Source organism: Thalia democratica, chromosome 4 (genome assembly GCF_965202585.1).
Source record: "Thalia democratica chromosome 4, ktThaDemo2.hap1.1, whole genome shotgun sequence".
NCBI lineage: Eukaryota > Metazoa > Chordata > Thaliacea > Salpida > Salpidae > Thalia > Thalia democratica.
The window spans coordinates 75,450,058-75,469,928 of record NC_139168.1 but is presented as its reverse complement, the minus strand read 5'-3'; the positions used below and the strand labels follow the sequence as shown (position 1 = coordinate 75,469,928).

The 19,871-nt window shown below is 24.2% G+C and overlaps 1 protein-coding gene across 1 annotated transcript in view; it reads right to left on the bottom strand.

Moving 5' to 3' along the window:
- The window catches only part of LOC145833634 (uncharacterized), a 31,193-nt gene extending 20,237 nt beyond the window's left edge, over positions 1-10,956 (bottom strand). The window contains exons 1-5 of the mRNA XM_082940780.1: positions 10,772-10,956; positions 10,518-10,681; positions 10,115-10,280; positions 9,679-9,753; positions 9,279-9,508 (exon numbers count right to left, since the gene is read on the bottom strand). Coding sequence (XP_082796906.1) covers positions 9,279-9,508; positions 9,679-9,753; positions 10,115-10,280; positions 10,518-10,681; positions 10,772-10,956 — 820 coding nt within the window. The remainder of the gene's footprint in view (positions 1-9,278; positions 9,509-9,678; positions 9,754-10,114; positions 10,281-10,517; positions 10,682-10,771) is intronic.
- Between the last annotated feature and the right edge of the window lie 8,915 nt (positions 10,957-19,871).

Genomic DNA, 19,871 nt, shown 5'->3' with positions numbered 1-19,871 from the left:
CAACATTTAGGGGCTAAAAAATGGAAAGTGAAAATTTATACATTTTTTAATTGTGAGTTAAGTTTTAGTAGAAAAAGCCAATAAGAAACTAAAATGTTTTATTAAACTTAGTTCTAGGCTCTAACAAACTGCTGTTTTTATGTATACAAGTTAAATATAAGTAAGTTAGAAAAAACATTTAAAAGTAAGACTAAAGAAATGTTTTTTACATTTTCTATATCTATCAACTTGTTTTAAATATTTTTTATTTTATTTTTTTTTATTTATTTCTAATTTATTTTTCACTATCACTGTTACCCCTAACCCTTACCCTTGATCGGTGAGCAGTTCTCGAAAATGAATGGGTGGATTTTGATCATGGGTGGATTTTGAACGTGTCCCAAAAAAAAAATGAAGTTGATTTTTGATTGTGTTACAAATATTCATATCTCAAAATAAAAATTTTACTAAAAAATTAAATACACTTAGAAAGCTTATTAGTTTTAAAGTAAAGACTCTATAGAGTGTCTATTTATTATGAATGATATTGGTTTAAAATTAGTATAGATTTAATTTAATTAAAATTGTAAGTAATGAATGTTGGTATATCAAAGTTATTTACGCTAGTCATAACTAAGTACTTACTTATTTAATTTAATTACTACTACTATGCTACTTTAGACTACTTATACAAGTTAGAATCTACACTTAAAAAAAATAAATTAATCTTAAAAGAACCACAGAAGTGTTATATAAGCATTGTATCTAAAAAATACAAACTACTGTTATAAATAAGATTAAAAATTAACTCGTATTTTTTAATCAACTAAATGTAAGTGGAATATTTTAACAACTTTAACTGTGAAAATTACAGAATATTTAAGTCTAACTCGAACAGACTTATAAAATTTAAAGTATTGTTTATCTAAAATTACTTGAACTTAAATAATAGTTATTCATCAACAAGTAAGTATGTATATTTTTAAGTAGATATAGGTTAAGTTCAAGCTTGGTAACAATACTAAAATTATACACTAACCACAATTTTTGTAAATAATAGACATCATTAAAACATTTTTGATAAAACGCTCAAAGACTCAATTAAAAATACATAATAATCTTTTTGCAAAATCTACATATTTATTATTCAAAACAATAACAAACAAAAAAATGCAACGGGTTCAATAACAGTTATATATATATATATTTATCTTTTATATATATCTATATATAAAATAAGTTTAATGTTTAAACTTAAACACTTTCAACTGAGCCCGATTGAAGGGCTTTTAAATAATTGAAATATTTTGTTCAGCGCTAAACAAAATTAATAAATAAAATTTTTCCGAAAATGAGTGAGTTATGTTTAAATTTTTAGTTATAACTATTACTAAAACTAAACTATTAAAAAACTTAATTAAACGTAAGACTATGAGTCTTCTTAATCTAATATGTATTTTAAAATATTGAAAACATTGTAATGAAAATATATTGACATTTTTAACAGTAGAACTAAAGTACAACATCTAAAAGAGTATATTGCCCTTAAAATTAAAAATACTAAACTTTTTATGTTACATATATTGAAATCTTCATTCACTATTCTGGTGTTACTTAACCATAAAACTTAGATTAATGAACCTGATGTTTACAATATGAGTATATATAAAAAAGACTCTGTTTACCTTACAATTTTGTTCCAACATTTTTTAATGTAAAGCATAACATTACAACAATATGTATTAAGTTGAAAATTAGTATTTGTGAGTTAGCTCACTAAAATATCTATTGTTGAATAAAATAATATGAAAGTTTATTAACCCTATTCAACTGCTTTATATTTAGGTTTTCTACGTTACTAAAACATAGTTAGTAAGATTTTATTTTATAGCTAACAGTTATTTAAAGTATTGTATTTTAAGAAAAAGTAAATTTAGAATTTTGTACATTTTTTAAATTTTAATTACACTTTTTAATGTGAAAGTTAAAGCAAATTTATATAAAATAATAAAAAATTAGGTTTTTCTGAACTTAAAGGTTTTAAATAATTATCAATTGACACTAACAACCTTGACATATAAGTGGAACGAAGAAAATTGTATTTTTCTAATGGCCCAAAAGCTTATTAGTGGCAATACGATTGAAACAATGCAAAAAAAAAGCTAAAAAGAGTTTAGTATTTTCAGCTATATCCAATAACATATTTTTGTAACCCGAAGTAAATTTTGCAAAGTTTAAAAAGTTTCTATACAACTAATGCATTTGTACAAACTAATGTCTCAGATTTTCAAAAAAAGTTTAATTTAAATTTTTTTGAAACTTATGATATGAAATTATAGGATTATTAAGTTTTATTTAAAATTTTATGTGATAAGATCAAAATAAAAATTTAAATGTATTTTATATATATAAAAAAATAAAGACATTAGCTGTATCTTTAATTGGGTCAACTATTATTTTTAATTGGAAAAGTTTAAGCCTATCACACAACAAGTGTAACTAGAAATGATTGATTCAAAATAATTCTAAATAGTAATGGTTACTACGTTGTTTATTATATTATTGATTATTAATTCATTTATATATATATACACTTTTTGTTAAATATAAAAGATCTCAGAACAATTTAAAAAAAAAATGACTAAAAATGTCAATAAAAAAATGCAAGTAAATCATTTCATTTGAATAAAAAACACTTTAATTTTTTTTTAATTTATACTTTTTTACTTTGGTTGGCTTCCAATGTTGTTATTTGTAACTTTACTTTAAAAAAACATAGTAAATTCAAAGTCTATGCACTAATTTTTCTCAAAACGGGGAACTTTTTGAAAGTAGAAACTTTATAAGCTTTTTGATTAAACTTTGCTAAACTAATATAACTAAAAAAATTCTATTGACGTAACCCACAATTCACAGTAAACATTTTAATACACATTTACATTGTTAAAAATTGCTTCGTAGATTGCAAATAAAAACGTTTAGGATATAGTTAATGAGTTAAAGGCAGATTACTCAATTAATGAGTATCATACAGCTTTATTATTTTTGTAAACTTTAATGAACTTGATGAGTTCGAACACCAAAAATATAACTAAAATATATTATGATTTAATGTTTAGAAATGTACTTTTCAAAATTCCTCAACTTAAAATAGATTTGTATATTAAACCAAGAATTTAAATAACTTGTAAAATTCAGAAGAACAATTTTAAGCAGAATTGCAAGGATTAATCTTAACTTTTTCCTCAGAAAAATTTTGTAAAAAAATCTAAAATTTCTAAATGTTCAAAATTTATTGTTTACGTACAAACTGTTTTTAAATTGTTACTTTTTGAGCATTCAAAAGCATTTTTTGACTATCCTAAATTAAACACTGTACGTTTAACTTTTTTTTTAAACTTATGATTGATTTAATTTCACAGTTTAATATAAACAAAAAATGTTTCACTCTTATACAAAGGTATAAGAGATTATAAATTGATATACCTAAGTATAAGAGTGAAATATTGTTTTGTTTATGATAAACTGTGAAATAAAATAAATAAATATTATTTTTTAGGCTACTAAAATTGAAAAATTTTACTTGTTTTATTTTAATCAAACTGAAAAAAAAACCTTTATATAACAAAAAAAATGATAAAAAACTTTATGTTTTAACTTAACTATTTAAATAATCAGCCAACTGTTATAATTTTTAGTTGATTGTAAAACTTTGGATACATATGCTTTTATTATAATATCAAATAAAGTTCTATGATTAACACCTAAAAACAATTTAAAAAATTGAATCCATTACTTTTTTCAGAAAAATCTTTTTTTTTCATATTTGTCAGCATGCTTACAAACAATCATCAAATATTTCTTTTATTTATGTTTTATATTTTTTAAAAGTATTTAAAAAAAAATTCCTGAGTTGAACTTTAACTGATGTTGAGCTTATGTAATAGAAAATATTCAACACTAATTGTGAAAGTTATGTTTTTATTTTACTTTTAGTAGCTAATATTAATATTAACAAGTTTAAATGTTACTGTGAAATAAAAAAAAAAACTAAACTACTTAATTAAATTATTTATAAACTTATTTAGATAAATTTCATAATTAATAGCTTGTAAAGTTTTATTGATAGTAAATATTTCACTTATTTAAGTATATTTGGCGTTTTAGAAATTTTCAAAGACAGTTGATACCTCTTTAAACAACTCTATTACTCATTTTTTAAGTACTTGCTTGTATTATTACTTAGTTATTAAATGTTGTATCTTAAAGTCCTTAAATAATAAAAAACATGAAGAAACATTTGTTGTTAAACTTTACTATTTATTGATTTAGTGAATTTAATCATCTAAAAACATAAAGTTTTAGTAGCAGGTATAGCAATTGTATAACATCTAAAAGTTACAAACAAATTACTTTTAAAAATAATGTTTTTGAGTATTTACATGTTCCTTTCCTACTATGTATATTTAGTATAATTAGATCGGTACATGTCAGAAATAAAATCAAAAAGTACTACAAAACATTTAATAAGTTCCATGTACTTTGTGGTTTTTAAGTTAGCTAAAAGTTAAAATAATTTTTTTCAAAAATAACATAAGTATAAAAAAGTGTTTAAAACAAAAAAAAAATCAAAATATTTTTTCTAATTGATAAAGATACAAATTCTAGCTTCTGAATTTAATTACTATGTTTTTAAGAATCAAGATACTTCTTTATGTCATAGTTGTTAAAATTGTGAACATACTCATTCCTAAACTATAAAATCAAAAATTGATTTAAATTGAGAAAAGTTTTCTGAAGTATAACTATTCAAACTGATTTTTTAGATACTAATTAGCAACTAAAATTAAAATTGACATTAGTTTACAATGTTATTGATAACATTAATATTTTTAATACTTAGTTCATGTAAAGGTCTACTTAAAGCTTTATTCAATTTGTCTAAATAATACTTTTATGTATTTACTTAAAACAAAATTTGACGTTTCAAACTTTAAATAATATGTTCAACTACGAGTAAAATTTGCTCATTTTATTTAGAAATATATCCTGGTAGAATTTAAAAATTTTAGCCAACAAAACCAGACAAGCTTAAGCATACTAAAAAATCAAAAAAAAAAAAAGTCAATTCTTTTTAATTTAATGATTTTTCGAAGTTAATAAATTCTAAATAACCTTGTGATGTTACAAACAGGTACTAGGTTCAAAATTAATAGGCGATTAAAATAGTTCTTAAATATTATGAAAAGATTTGAGCATTTAATCTATAAGGCTGGAACAAGCCTATTTGTCACTTATATTTTTTAAGAAACTAAGTTAATATCATTCTTCATTGATTTCGTTTTGTAACTTGAATGTTTCTTTAATTTTGTAGGGGTTAGTAAAATATAAAAATACTTAATAAAATCAAATATTAGTTACATTAAAAATATAGGGAGTTTTATACTTTTTTAACAAATTAATTTGTTAAAAATTAACATGTACAAATAATGACAAATTCTACACATTTTAATTTATAAAGAGTAAAAAGTAAAAGTCAATTTCAAACAAAATTATCGCGTAAATTTATTTAAGAATTTGTAAATACAAAAATGATTTATAAGGCAAACCTAGCCTAATTGATAAATATAAAATATTGAAAAAATATACTTAAATTTCAATAAGACGAGTATTATTATATTCATATAATGATAAAGCTAAAGTTCTCGGCAAAAAAAAAATCAGATTTAAACTCGTTGAAAGTATAAATATTTTTTAAACTTTCTTTTAATAAGTGTAAAATAAAAATTTTGTTTTTTTAATCATATCAGAAAAATTAATAATTTATGCATTATATTAACAATAGCTAGAATTTTTCAATCTTATTTTGATCTTAGTTATGATTATATGCATCAAACTTTCTATTGAGTTTATAAGGCGTACATCTGCCTATACTACAATTAACTGTTAAAATTAAGATACTTAGAACTAAGTCAAGCATTTAACTAGCAATGGCTTAATTAGCATTTTTATTTTAAAAAGTCTACATTTAGCTTTTAATAAGAAAAACTAACTATTACTAACATAACATAAGTTTATGTATGGAACATAGTTGTTTGTTAAAAATCTAAAAAATTTAAATCTTTTAAAAACTTAAATTTTACTAAATAAAGTAGAATTAAGTCATAAAACATTGTATTATACTTAAAACTAAAACTAAAATATATTATTCTAGAAGTAAGAAAACAAAAAATAAATTAAAGGTTAATCAAGCTCATTAATATTAAATAATTAGTAAATTTTCAATTTAATAATATTTTAATAAATATCTTAAGAAACCTATTATACTATGTATAATTTAAGTGATCAAGTTTATTTACAGTTTGAAAAAACTATGAACTTTATTAAAGTGACATTTCGAAAAAAAAGTTTAAGTATATATAATTACGTACGTAATTACTAACTTTGAGTAAAATATTAGTATAAATAACAGTTTAAGTATTATTAAATAATTAATATTATTATTGAAATATTAAAATTCCACTTCGACTGATATAATTCTAACGTAAGTTAAAATTTAAAAAACATATTTGAAATAAACCAGTACATTAGTTTTAACGTAATTTTGGTTATTAATTTTTTTATGATTTAAAGACAACTATAAATTTTAAAGTTGTAGTAGTCATAAAGTGATAAATGAGTAGTGATGTATAAACTACAGAAAAAAATATGCTATATTTTTCAGTTTGATAGTACTTGATTTTGAATTTTACAAATTTAGTAATTGATTCAATTGAAAAACTCTTTCGAGAGCCGCCAAGTTTTTATAGATTTTTTAAATTTAGAATTATGAATTGCTAAAACTTTTGTTTTTATGTATTAAATAATTAAAATATTCTTTATCAGCCCAACTTCAATAAGGTATATAAGCAACTTAGTTTAATATTTTAGACACATTCAAAAATTTCATTAAAACTAGAAAATTTTTATTTTAATAAAATATCTTTTGGTTTTAAATCATGAAAATAAAACTATCAAAAAACTTAACAGTTTCTATAATATTTTTTTAAGCTGTTTTCGTATCTTTGACTTCGTATACATTAGTTATATAAAAGTATTATCAGAATTGTAAAAATATTAAAATATATGACAATTAAGTGTCAAAATATTTTTTTTTAAACGTGAGTTCTACTTAAAAAATATAAACTTTAGTACTTATGGTTTATGTTAAACAACATTATCATATAATATAATAACATTTAAATTAATTGACATCACAAAAAACAAACACTTACAAGCTTTGATATAAACTTTTTAATGATCATTTATATGGCCTAGGTCTAATCAAGCTTAGTTTGTAAGGCGTGAACAGGCCTAAATTTAGATACTTTATTACTAATATATAAGTTAAATGTATTATGATTCACTTGAGCTTTTTTGTTTATGCAATAACATGGTAGTTGTTTGGATAGATTTTAAATTGAATTTAATTAATTGAAATAGCTTTTCAAACAAAGAGTTAGTTATAAAAAAACAAAATGCTTTATTTACTATAAAACTTTACAATCATCAATTTTTGATAACAGTCAACACATTGACTCTAATGTTTTTAAGGCAGTAAATGCCTTTAAATGTAAGTTTTATTGAAAAAAGAAACTGAACAGTGGTGTGAATCGTGTTTTTGTTTTAAGTCCTATTTTTAAGAATACTTTGCTTTATAAGTACGTGCTTTTTAAATTTTATTGTTTGTAACACTTTATTCAACAGAACAACATAAAATATTAATAGAAAAATTTAAAACTAACAAATATCAGAAATTAAACTATATTTCATTAAACTAATTGGTTATACAATGAAATATTTTAAAAAATATAATAGTTTACTTTTAGCAATTATACTCTTAAGTAAATGTTTTGCTTTCAATTAAACAGTTAAAACAACAATAAGTACCTCAAATATGTGTTTACTTATTCGTTGCTTTCAATCGTAAACAATCTCTTATACAAATAATCTAGGTGTAAAAAATAACTTAATTTATTGAAAGTTTGGAATATTAAAAGAAGCTAATACACTTAAAGAATAAAATAAATGCAATTATAACTAAATAAGTTGCGAAACCCACAAGTGATCGACATTAAACAAGTTTATATGTTAATAGTTAATATTTGACTCCACTTTGCGTCGTGGATTGAAATTTAGAAGGCTATGAAAAGCCTATTATAAGTTATCATTAAACATGTATTTTAGTCGAAGCTTTTGTCCTGTATAACAAGCAATTATTTTAGAATCTTGGGCGTACACAATTCTCTACTACTAATACTGTCGTAATAGTTAACTAGGTTTAGAATTAAGTTAGCAATATATTCGTTAGCTACAACTAGTTTTGTATACATCAGAATACTAATGTTATACTTATGTGTATATTTTAGCATACTACTTATATAAACTAGAACGTTTTTAAATTTTAAAAATACTTAACGTGTATATAGTTTATTGAAGGACAACAATACGCTCAAAAATTTGGTCCTAGGTCCTGGTTTGAACCTTTGTGTTATTGTTAGCTTAAAAGAAAGTTTGTAATAGTACAAGACATTGTACATAAACATACAATTATTAGCTTAAATAAAACGATTTGAGTAGCAAGTGCTTAATTGATATTCAAATTTATAGTCTTCAGAACTTTTTTGATCTTCCATCCGCTATCTTTGATGTATTATAAAAAACATTGGTAATTGTGATTTTTAGCAATGGTTTAAGTAACTTGATTTTGATTTTATAATAAAATTATGCGGCACATCTACTGTTGTAGGCATATTAAAAGTTTTCTTTTAATTTTTAACAAATGTTATAAGAACTAATTGAGTTTTTATTAAACTTCTTTTTAGTTAGCTTTACAAGTTTTTGTATTTGAACACTCTGCGTATAGTTTACAAGTACTCCATTATGCATTATTCATGAAAAAACTGTTTAATTTTTTTTGAAGTACCTTGAATTAAACAAATTAAACTTTAGATAGATAAGGAGCTTAACAGCGAAAGGATTGAATTGTAGTATTACGTCTAGATATCTACAACTGCGTATCAAGTAATCCGAAAAATTTTCTTGTAAATTGAAATAAAATCCATAAATCGTTCATTTAGATTTTACACAAAGTCCAAAGTTTTATATTTAACTAAAGTAAATATACTTTGTTTACTTGATATTTTTATGAAAAGACAGTTCACAGTATTATTAGACGAACAACAAAAGTTCCTATATATATCCTTAAAACGGAAGGAAACAATAATTGGAAAATTATTTCTTTGTAACTTTGCACAAACTCCAAAGCTTGTTATCGTTCTTGCGAAAATACGGAACATTCCGACAACAGTAAAGTAAAAGCTCTATCGCCATTTCAGCGTCTCTCCCTGCGTGATGACCTTTCCTAACTCGCAACCCTTTCTTTTTCATGATAGTCGTCAGGCCAGCGCTTTCAACTTCTTTGAAGTGGGGGTGACGCGTCACTACAAGCTTCAGATCGACAACGTTGTAGAAATGCGTTTTGACAAACCTGATGAAGATCGCATGCATTAAATTTAACTATAATCAATGATTACTTAGGCATTGTAAATGTTATATATAAGTGTGATATACTTTAGAACTTAACTTTGTAACTTAAATTAAAAAATAGTCTGTGATTGTTAATTAAACAAACAGTTATAATTTCAAAATTTTACTAACCTATTGAAATTAGTGACGCTTCTTGGAAGATTAGACTTGCGGTAATCTCTGATAATGTAGGCGAGATCTTTGCATCTGTAATGTATTATAAAGAGTTTTATATTAATCTGGTTACTTAATTTTATTTATATTTTAAATATAGTTAAGGCAAAAGGACCACAAACGTAAAGATTTAACAATAAATAATAGTAACACTCCTGAAAATGTCCTTAATAAAAACCACTGTCGCCATTAAAAAGAAAAGCTTAATTAGTGAATATACTAGTCAAGTTTACGCAAACTATCAAAATAAACTATAAAATTTTTATATTTATTAATTTAAAAGACCTTTTTAAATAGTTTTAAACGAACCTATTCAAGTTTCAATTTTAACTAAAGCCAATTTAGCTATACTGAAATTTATTTTAATATTCATAATATAAACGTAACAATTTACCCATGGAAAGTTACCGATCTAATGGTTATGTCTCTGAACAAATCTGTGAGGCCATTGACCACCGTTTGCTGATCGCATCCGTAATCTCTAAGCATGTCAAAATTAGTTCCGTTTTTCCTCAAAAGTTCGATCGATTCCGGATTTTTCTCTTCTTTTCCACATTGAACTTCATGTTGAAGTTAAAGGTGTGGTGATGCGGTTTAATACCGTAATGTTTACTTAAAGATAAGCCTGTGGTTGATTTAAAGAAAATCGTTGAAATTTATTCAAAAAAATATATTTATACTAATACTATTTATAATTAAAGGCAATTTAAACAAAAGAATTACGTAAATACGAATCTTAAAAAAAGAAAAAAGTAGTTCTATTATTTTTAAATTTAAATAAAATTTCTTGAACTCACCCAATGAATTTATCCTTGTAGTATCTACATTCTTTTTGATTACCTCATAAGCTTTGTCAAATTTAGTTACATCTTTCCAGAACAGATTGCCACCGTACGGGTCTCCAGGAAACTCAGTTTCCAACGCGGTCACTTTGGAGGTTTTTGCAACTTCATTTATGTACCTTAGCCACCGGTTTAGGTTATGATGCTAGACTTCTACGCAAGTCGCATTGTTGGAATGTATCATCATATTAAGGGGATTAGGTGGCAACACAGCTCTGTTCGGATAGCTGGATGTGATTGGTGTGATTGAGTAATTGGTCATCATCATATTAGGGGAATCATGTGGTAACATTACTCTGTTCGGTAAGCTGGGCATGATTGGTGAATATGGATAAGTCGGTGCCGCAATCAAGTGAGGGCTATTCGGAGAATTTAGGAAAGGTTGATTATACATATTTACTTAAAAATTTATTAAATTACTCTGTAAAAATTGGCTCCTTATTTTATGCTCTTTAATGGTTGAGATATTCAAGATCATCAGTGTCAATAGGTGTCAACTAATTTCTTAAGTAAAGATCACACATGAACTAAAGTAATATAACAGTAAAAAAAATCTATTGACAATACTTTTAAGATACAATAATCTCTAAATAGTCTTAGTTTTTCCTTTTTACTAAAGCTTTTAAGTGAGAAAATGATTGCTTGTATTTAAAATTTAGTAAATAGGTTAAAATGTTTTTTTTTTCTATTTCATACGTGTTAGTTTTATAACTATTTCATAACTTCAGCTTGTTATATTATAAACAATTACTCTTAATAAGAATATACACAAATAATTTAATGATAGTAATTTTGACCAAGGTCAACTTTACAAAATTATTATCTATTCAAGTTAGTCTAAACTTCATAAGATTAGTGTTTTAAAAAACTAAAATGTTTTTAAAGTATTAACTCAGTATCTAACGCGATCACTTTGGAGGTTTTCGCAATTTCATTTATGTACCTTAGCCACCGGTTTAGGTTATGATGCTAGACTTCTACGCAAGTCGCATTGTTGGAATGTATCATCATATTAAGGGGATTAGGTGGCAACACAGCTCTGTTCGGATAGCTGGATGTGATTGGTGTGATTGAGTAATTGGTCATCATCATATTAGGGGAATCATGTGGTAACATTACTCTGTTCGGTAAGCTGGGCATGACTGGAAAATATGGATAAGTCGGTGCCGCAATCAAGTGAGGGCTCTTCGGGGAATTTTGAAAGTGTTGATTGAACATTCTTACTTTAAAATTTATTAAATTACTCTGTAATAATTAGCTTTTTGTTTAATGCACTTTAATTGTTAAGATATTCAAGATCATCAGTATTTATAGGTGTTAAAAAATTGTGTTAAGTAGGGATCACACATGAACTAAAGTAATATAACAATAAAAAAAAATATTGACATCACTTTTAAGATACAATAATCTGTAAAAAGTCTTAGTTTTTCCTCTAAGATTTTAAGTGAGAAAATAAATAATCATATTAAAAAATTTAGTAAATAGATTAACATGTACTTTTTTTCTATTTCATACGTGTTAGTTTTATAATTACTTTAGATCTTCAGCTTGTTATATTATAAACAATAACACTTTATATGAAAATAAACAAATAGTTAAACGACAGTACTTTTGACTAAGGCCAACTTTACGAAATTATTATCTATTTAAGTTAGTATTAAACTTCATAAGAGTGGAGGTTTAAAAACTAAGTTGTTTTTTTAAGGTTTGTTAAATCTAAGTTATTTGTTCTAACTTACTTTTCTGCAACTGATGTTCGCCTTTACCTAAATAAAATTAAACTGTTTTTAAATCCTACCCAAATTGATTAATAAAACTTTTAACAACAATTGAAACTAAATTACTAGTATAAGATTTAAAACTTAAATAGTTAGAGTTAATTTTTAATGTTAACTATTGTTTAGGTTGTCACATAAATTAAATAATCTATCGGTAGACAAGCTAATCCTAATCTAAACACTAATAAAATTACAAATTTTAAGTTTTACAAACTTTAAGTAAAATGCAATAATAAATGGTTTGATCACCTTAAACCTAAAATAACTAAAAAAATTAGTTTGCTAAGCCTTGAGTAGGAAACTGCTAATAGATAATTAATTAGTTCTTTACTTGAAACGTTGATCTCAAAGAAAAAGAAGTCTAATTAGTAATCAATGTGATATATTCATCTTTAGGTTGATTAACAGTAATTAATTATTAATTAGTAGTAAACTTAATACAAAAACTCATAAAGGTAAAACTGCTATAATAAATTAATCAGCAATGTACGTAGTATAACTTTGTCTAAGTGAACAGCTGCTAACCACAGGAATGCCAAAGGTTTTTTGAAAGTTTCCTCCGGATTTTTTTATATTTTTCTAGTTTTGTGAAGGTACAATCTTTTTCTAGTGTACAACTAAACAGAACAATACATAATGTCTTAAATTTTATAAATAAATATATTGAAATACTGGAATGCTGTTTTAAAATTTTAAAGGAAAAAAAAATTAGCTGTTAAAAATATTTTGTACATGTCTGAATTAATAAATCAAGTTTAAACTAATTTTTTAAAGTGTGAAGGTAAGCGAAATTCTAAAATGTTATAATTTTTTCAAATGGTTTTGCCTAAATTGAAAAGTTCAAGGTATTTCCAGGTATTTTGCAAGCCTGTAATCATGTAAGGTATAGATGTAACTAAACATAATTTATTGCTTTTATTCTTTACTACTCTTTATTTTGTAGTTACTAGATGATATTTCATTGTAATTTAAACAAATCAGACAAACAATTTCAGTATTGTATCTGATATAAAAATAACCACAGAAAAGTATTATAACAACACTGTATAAAAAATATAAGCATATTTTATAATAACTTGGAATAAGTAACATTATTAAGATAAAATGAATTTTATTTTTAAACTTTAAATAATTTGAACTTTAAAAATTTTAATAAATTCAAAAAATTTTTAGTATGTTAACTAAACGCTGTTTTTTTCTTAAATTAATAACATACAAAAATAAATAACATTCAGTTCTAAAAAAGTCTAAAAACAATTTTTAACCACATTTTAATACAAGCTCTATCTAAAAATAATGATAACACCGCGTAGGACATTTGCTTTTTGGTTGAATGACTTTGTGAAATTCAATATCTAAACATTCGAGAATCATAAAATGGAGTAGCATATGAAAGATTCATTTCATTACAACCCATAAGAGTTCATATTGGTACATTGACTTCCATGAGAATAAATGCGATATAACAACTAGACTATCAAATTAATAAAACACTATGTTTGGAAAGTTATTTTAAAGTGATTAGTAATTAACTAGTTATTTTTAATGGTAATTTGATAATGATGTACCAACTTTGAAGTGGGAAACTGCTATAAACTTACGACATATAATATGAGTATAACAATCTAGAAGTATACGTTTCACATGTTAATCTGAGTTCTAAATGTTTAACCTGAAAGATTATTTTAACTAGCTTTGCAAGTTTTTGATATATTACAGCATTTTTTAGATAAATTCAATGATATGCCAAAAAACAGGTGATGGCTATTATTGCTGTTATGAATTTTTTGGTGGGTGTCACTTTTGCACGAGCGTCAATTTTTCACGAGGGGACACTTTTATATGAGTATTCTTTTTTGCACGAATAGACACTTTTGCACGCAGGGTCATTTTTGCACGGCGTATAAGTTCTTAGATGCTTTTAATGGTAGTTTTCAAACTTATAACAGATATTCTGGAGTTGCTAAATAAAAGCAAAAAAAATGTCCAAGATGTTTTAAATGGAATTTTAAAAACTTACACTAGATATTCTGGAGTAATCGATAAAAAGCCTAAGTAATTTTTTATGTTTATAATGATAGGTTTTTGAGTAATCTTTTTGAAGGGTAAATACCTTTAATTTTCTTTCAGGGGGCCATTTGAAAAAAGGTTTGGGAAACTATAATGTACAGTGATGCCCACACAAAATTACTTTTATTTCTTATGCATTATAGTAATGTAATAGAAAATTTATACTATGCAACTTCAATAGAAATACTTTTTGTCTCATTTGTTTATTTATTTAAGTTAAAATAAAGAGTTTAAAAACTTAATGAATTAAGTTTATTTATACGTGCTAGAAAACTATTTTATAATTTGTTTTACAAATAGTAACTAAAATAACATAACTTATTTTTATTTTACTTACCTCATTAAGTTTAAAGTTAGAAGTAGATCAGAATCCTTCAGTCTACAACACTGCGTATGCAGTATTTTTCATTTAAATTCAAATTTACATAATTATATTTTGTTTTAACTGAAAATAATAATAATAGTTTCATGCTAATAAGTTTTTGAAAACTTTCAATTACTTGAAGCTATCATATATTCATTGCAAAAGTATCAAGGTTGCCAAATTTTTTTGGCTAATTATCTCCATGTTTTCTTAATTTCCTTCAGGTTTTTTAAAATACAAATTTTTAAGTCTGTCTCATTTTAAAGTTATTCTTAAAAAAGAAACTTTGTTAAATGGTATAAAAACATTAAAAAGATAATATAAAGCTACTTTTAATGTGTTTTGATAGAAAAAAATTGTGATTATGACAAATGGTTTTATCTAAATTTTAGATATTTTTATGTTAAATCCAAATCTTACTAGTTAGCATGTTAAAATTGTTAAAAATTTTAGGTTTTTCCGGCTCTTTTAGTAATTTTTGTTCAAAACTCAAGGTTTATTGTACAAACGACTTTAATTGGTTTTATTGAAATAATACGGTGATGAAATTTAAACTTTTAACCATTTAAGAAATTATAAAAACTTCTTGAAAATATAACTACTATCTAAACTTAATTTTGTTTGGTTAAACATAACCACAAACTTTATATAAGTAAAATCTCACAATATTAACACTATGAAAAAAAACCTTATATACACCGTTAATGTCACCCACAAATACTTAGACAAACTGTTAGTACATATTTTTGTCTAAAATATGGTAATATGCCTCTAAAACTTAATTTAATTTGTAAGGCAAACACATGTCTATACTGCTATTAACTGTCAGAACTACGATACAAGTTAAATTAATAAAGCTTTGAAATAGCAATAGCGTTACTAACATTTTGATTTTAAAAATGCTACAGTTAGTCTAAAAACACCAAAAAACTAACTATTACAAAGTTTCTGCATAGATTATAGATTGTTAAAAAATAACTAAAAAATATTATAAAAGTGGTGTTTAACAAAAACTAGAATGAATTTTTTAATGATTTTTGAAATAATTATAACTTTGTAAATAATTGTGCTAGACAAAATGTAATAAATACAACAAAAACACATTGTCAGATCTTTTCAACTTACCAATTTTTGTATCTACAAGTTGCACATTAATATAAAGAATGATTTTAATTGTTTAGCAGACTTACTAGGAGAAGCGTTCGAAGGCCCCTTTAGTTTAAAAGATTATTGTTTTTTTTGTTACTAATTTTTTTTTAAATTAACAAAAATACTGTCTCAACTGATAAAAATAACAGTTACGAACATAAAAATATATAGACATATAAAAAATTATATATATTCCAAAAATAAAAAAATACATTTTTCTTAACGGGTACAACATATTTGATGTAGTATATATACATATACACATATTTTTGGTTTTAAAAAAAGTTCTGATAGATAGTGCTCGACAAATCAAATTGGAGCTAAATATTTATCTAAGTATATAAAAACTATAATTTAATCAGCTGTTTCACACATTGAAATGTAAAATTTCATGTGATCGTCAGTAAGTTACAGTTTATTATAATAGTGAACAGAAATTTCGATTTTAAAATTTCTATAATAATTGTGACGTAGTAATGGTACAGTTTATTGTCGATGAGCTGAATTTGAAATACGCTGTGAATGTTATTTATGCTTTATAGGAAAGTTTAAAAAGGTTATTTTGGAAAAATGTTTTAAGCTATTAGAAAAATATTTTTAGCCTGTTGGGAAAAATGTTATAAAATACTCGTGTTTGCCGCTTCAATTTTATTTTGTTTTAATACTCAGTTGGTTGTCATTTTGTTAAAAAAGTATTTTTGATAAAGGATGCATATGTTTTGTCTTTCGCTTTTCTTGTTTAGTGTTACGTTCTTGTCTGATTTTTCGATTTCTATTTTTTCTAAGTTACAAAGTTTGCAGCCGAATTAAGTACATATTGAATTCTAATTTTGTCCTGTTTAATTTAGTTTATATAATTTCCCTATTTTAGTTTATATAGTTATATATATATGTATATGTACGTTTATTTGCTACAAAAAAGTGATATCTCATTTTTTATTAAGCTATATAATTTCTACATATATATAGTGTGAAAAATATCTATCTTCAAAATTAATAGTAATTATTTTTATAATGTTATAATACATAACCCATAATTGCATATCAAGTAAAGTTTATCATACTTTATTAAAAAAAAAAAAAAAAGCACTGATAAAATTTTAAACTGCTTGACTTCACAAATCATAAACTCTAGCTTACAACGTTAGTTATAGGTTTTTATGATCAACAAACAATATTGAATTTTTTGGGATTCATTTATGTAATGCGTAAACCTGCTTTTGTAATACATATTTCATTAAAGAGTTTGTTAAGTTAAATTAACGTTTACACTAAAAGAAATCACTTGCAGGTAGTAACGAGTTAAAAGCACTCTTTGTAAGCTCTAGTTTTAGATTAGAAATGTACCTATTAATAAAAAAAAATAAAATTAAACTAGATTCTAGTAAATTAAGTGGTATTTGAGCTACTAAATACTTTTTTAAATGTTATTAAAGTTTATATTATATTAATCCGTATAACAAAATTGAACGGAAAAAAAGTTTGTCAGTTACTAAATTTTCACTAAAAATTAAAAATTATTTTGAAATAACAAGTAATACATATAACATTTTAGTTGAAAATTAAACTTGTAAACCTGTTTAACTTTTAGTTAACTTGTTGCATAGCTCGTTTTGCATAACTTGTAAACATAAAACTAAAAATGTTGTACAAGTATCAAAATTATACGTAGAAAACATCTTTGGTGCTAAAGTAACTCAAATTTTTGAAAACCGATTTAAAAAGTATATTCACATGTGAAAATTATATAAATTCTAAAAATAAAAATTAGCGTTTTTTTTTAACTGGTACAACATTTTTGATGTACTATATATAACAGTTATTTAAAAGTGGTAATTGTTTTTTGTTATAAAGTTATATAACTAAGGAGTTAAAAAATATATCTTAAAATTTATTGTTTTAAATGATAATCATAATGCTTTAGCATTTATACCTTAAAATTGCATAACAGTATCATACTTTGTTTAAATTAAAATTTATTGACAGCGTTTCAACTACTTGATGTCACAAACCATTAACTCTAGCTTACAACGTCAGTTATATATTTTTGTGATTAAACAAACAATCAGCTAAATTACAACAATCAAGTTTTAAGGCGTAAACCCGCTGTGTTACAAATATTTTCTTAGTAGTAGACTTTATCACTCTATTTAATGTGTAGGTGTCACAAAAGTACAGCGTCACTTTACCACGGGCCATCACTTTTACACAAATTGAATTTAGAATGGTATGTTACTTTTGCATACAAACTTAAGCTTAACTAGTAGCTTTGAATAAAAACTAACAGTAACAGAAAATTTAATATAAATGTATTAATGTAGTAACACAAACTTATTTTTGTGTATAGTTTTTACAAAACCTTAATAATTTTAAAACAAAAACATCAGTTGTTAAACGCATCGTTTTTTGTTATCGAGGTTTAAATATTTTATTGCTAGATGTTGAATACAAACTAAGCTCAATTTAACATAAATAGTTTGAAGAATTTTAAGATTCTTGACAATTGTTACTTTTACTTTTGCATTTATAAGCAAAGTAAGTTGTCAAGCACTAAAAAACAACAGTTTTGTCATAGTAGCTTTGTCTTAGATAATTCAATGATATGTTAGGCAACTTTCTAAAATTTTTAAAAATGCATCTTTCAAATATGAATTTAATGTTTATAAAGTTTGTCAAAATATTTTTTAAAGATACAAAAAAAATCTAAGACAGTTATTTTATTTTTTTAAACTACAGAAAAACTTTTACATAATTTTAAAAGAAAGCTCTAAGCCAGGGTTTCCCAAAGTGGGCGATATCGCCCCCCTGGGGCGATAATTAGTAAGGGGGCGAAAGGGTGGGCGATAATTAGTAAGGGGGCGAAAAGGGGGCGATTTTAAAGTTTTCGGCTGTCATAAAATTTTGGTTTTTTATCTTGCTATTTTACTAATTTTGGATTTAAGTTTTACCCTGAGGTAAAACTTAAACAAAGATTTTTTTTTTTGTTTATGTAAAATATAGAGAAAAAAATCAAGTACTTATGACTCCTACTTTCAAGTAATTTACATATTTTCATTCATATATTTCTTTTTGACAACTACATAGCTAATAGACGATCGGAATCCCTCTCACCATTTTATAACCTGACATATATGTTATTTGGGATCATAAATGGTTTTATAAAAATCTTTGTTATCTATTATCAACTATCACCTCACGAGTTTTCCAATTTGGTTTTTGAAAAGTCACTAAGTTAGACTAAGAAATTAAATTATACAGGGTTGCCAATTTAACTAGAAACCTGAAAAAACCTGGAATTTGACAATTTAGGGAAAATAAAACCTGAAAAATCTGGAACTTTTAACAATTTCATAATATTTTTTAGTAAAATTTTGATTTGACACAAAAAAGCTATCATATAAGTAAAAATATGGATCCCTTCTAGGCAGATCTGTTTGAGGAAAACGACTTACAGGAAACCTTCTCAGACTTACAAACTTGCCTTGAACTTAAAGTAGTATTTTCAAAAATCCAAAGAACGATATGAGAGCTTTTGGACTCAACAAAACTAAGGCAAAAGAATCCAATCATTTGAGAGGAATTTAGATTATTGTTTATAGTTTTTCCTTCTAGCTATGTTGTTGAGAAAGCTTTTAGTTCAGTTATAAACATCTTGAGCAAAAGATCTAATCTTGATATTTGTAAAGGAGGCTTTATTTTACTGATTAAGAATCAGATTAGAAAAATTTGCAAGCAGACATGAACCTCATCCTTCACATTATATTAGACTTCAGTACCAGACATTATTTTATGAAAGTTTTTTTATTTTATTTGATCTCTTAAAATACTTCTTATTTAACCTGGTTTGTTTTGTATTTAAGTAGTCTTTTTACAATAAATTTTTATTAAGTTTTTTATTCTACATGAGGTTTGCATAATGCCTAATAAATATTAATTACGGTAGACTTT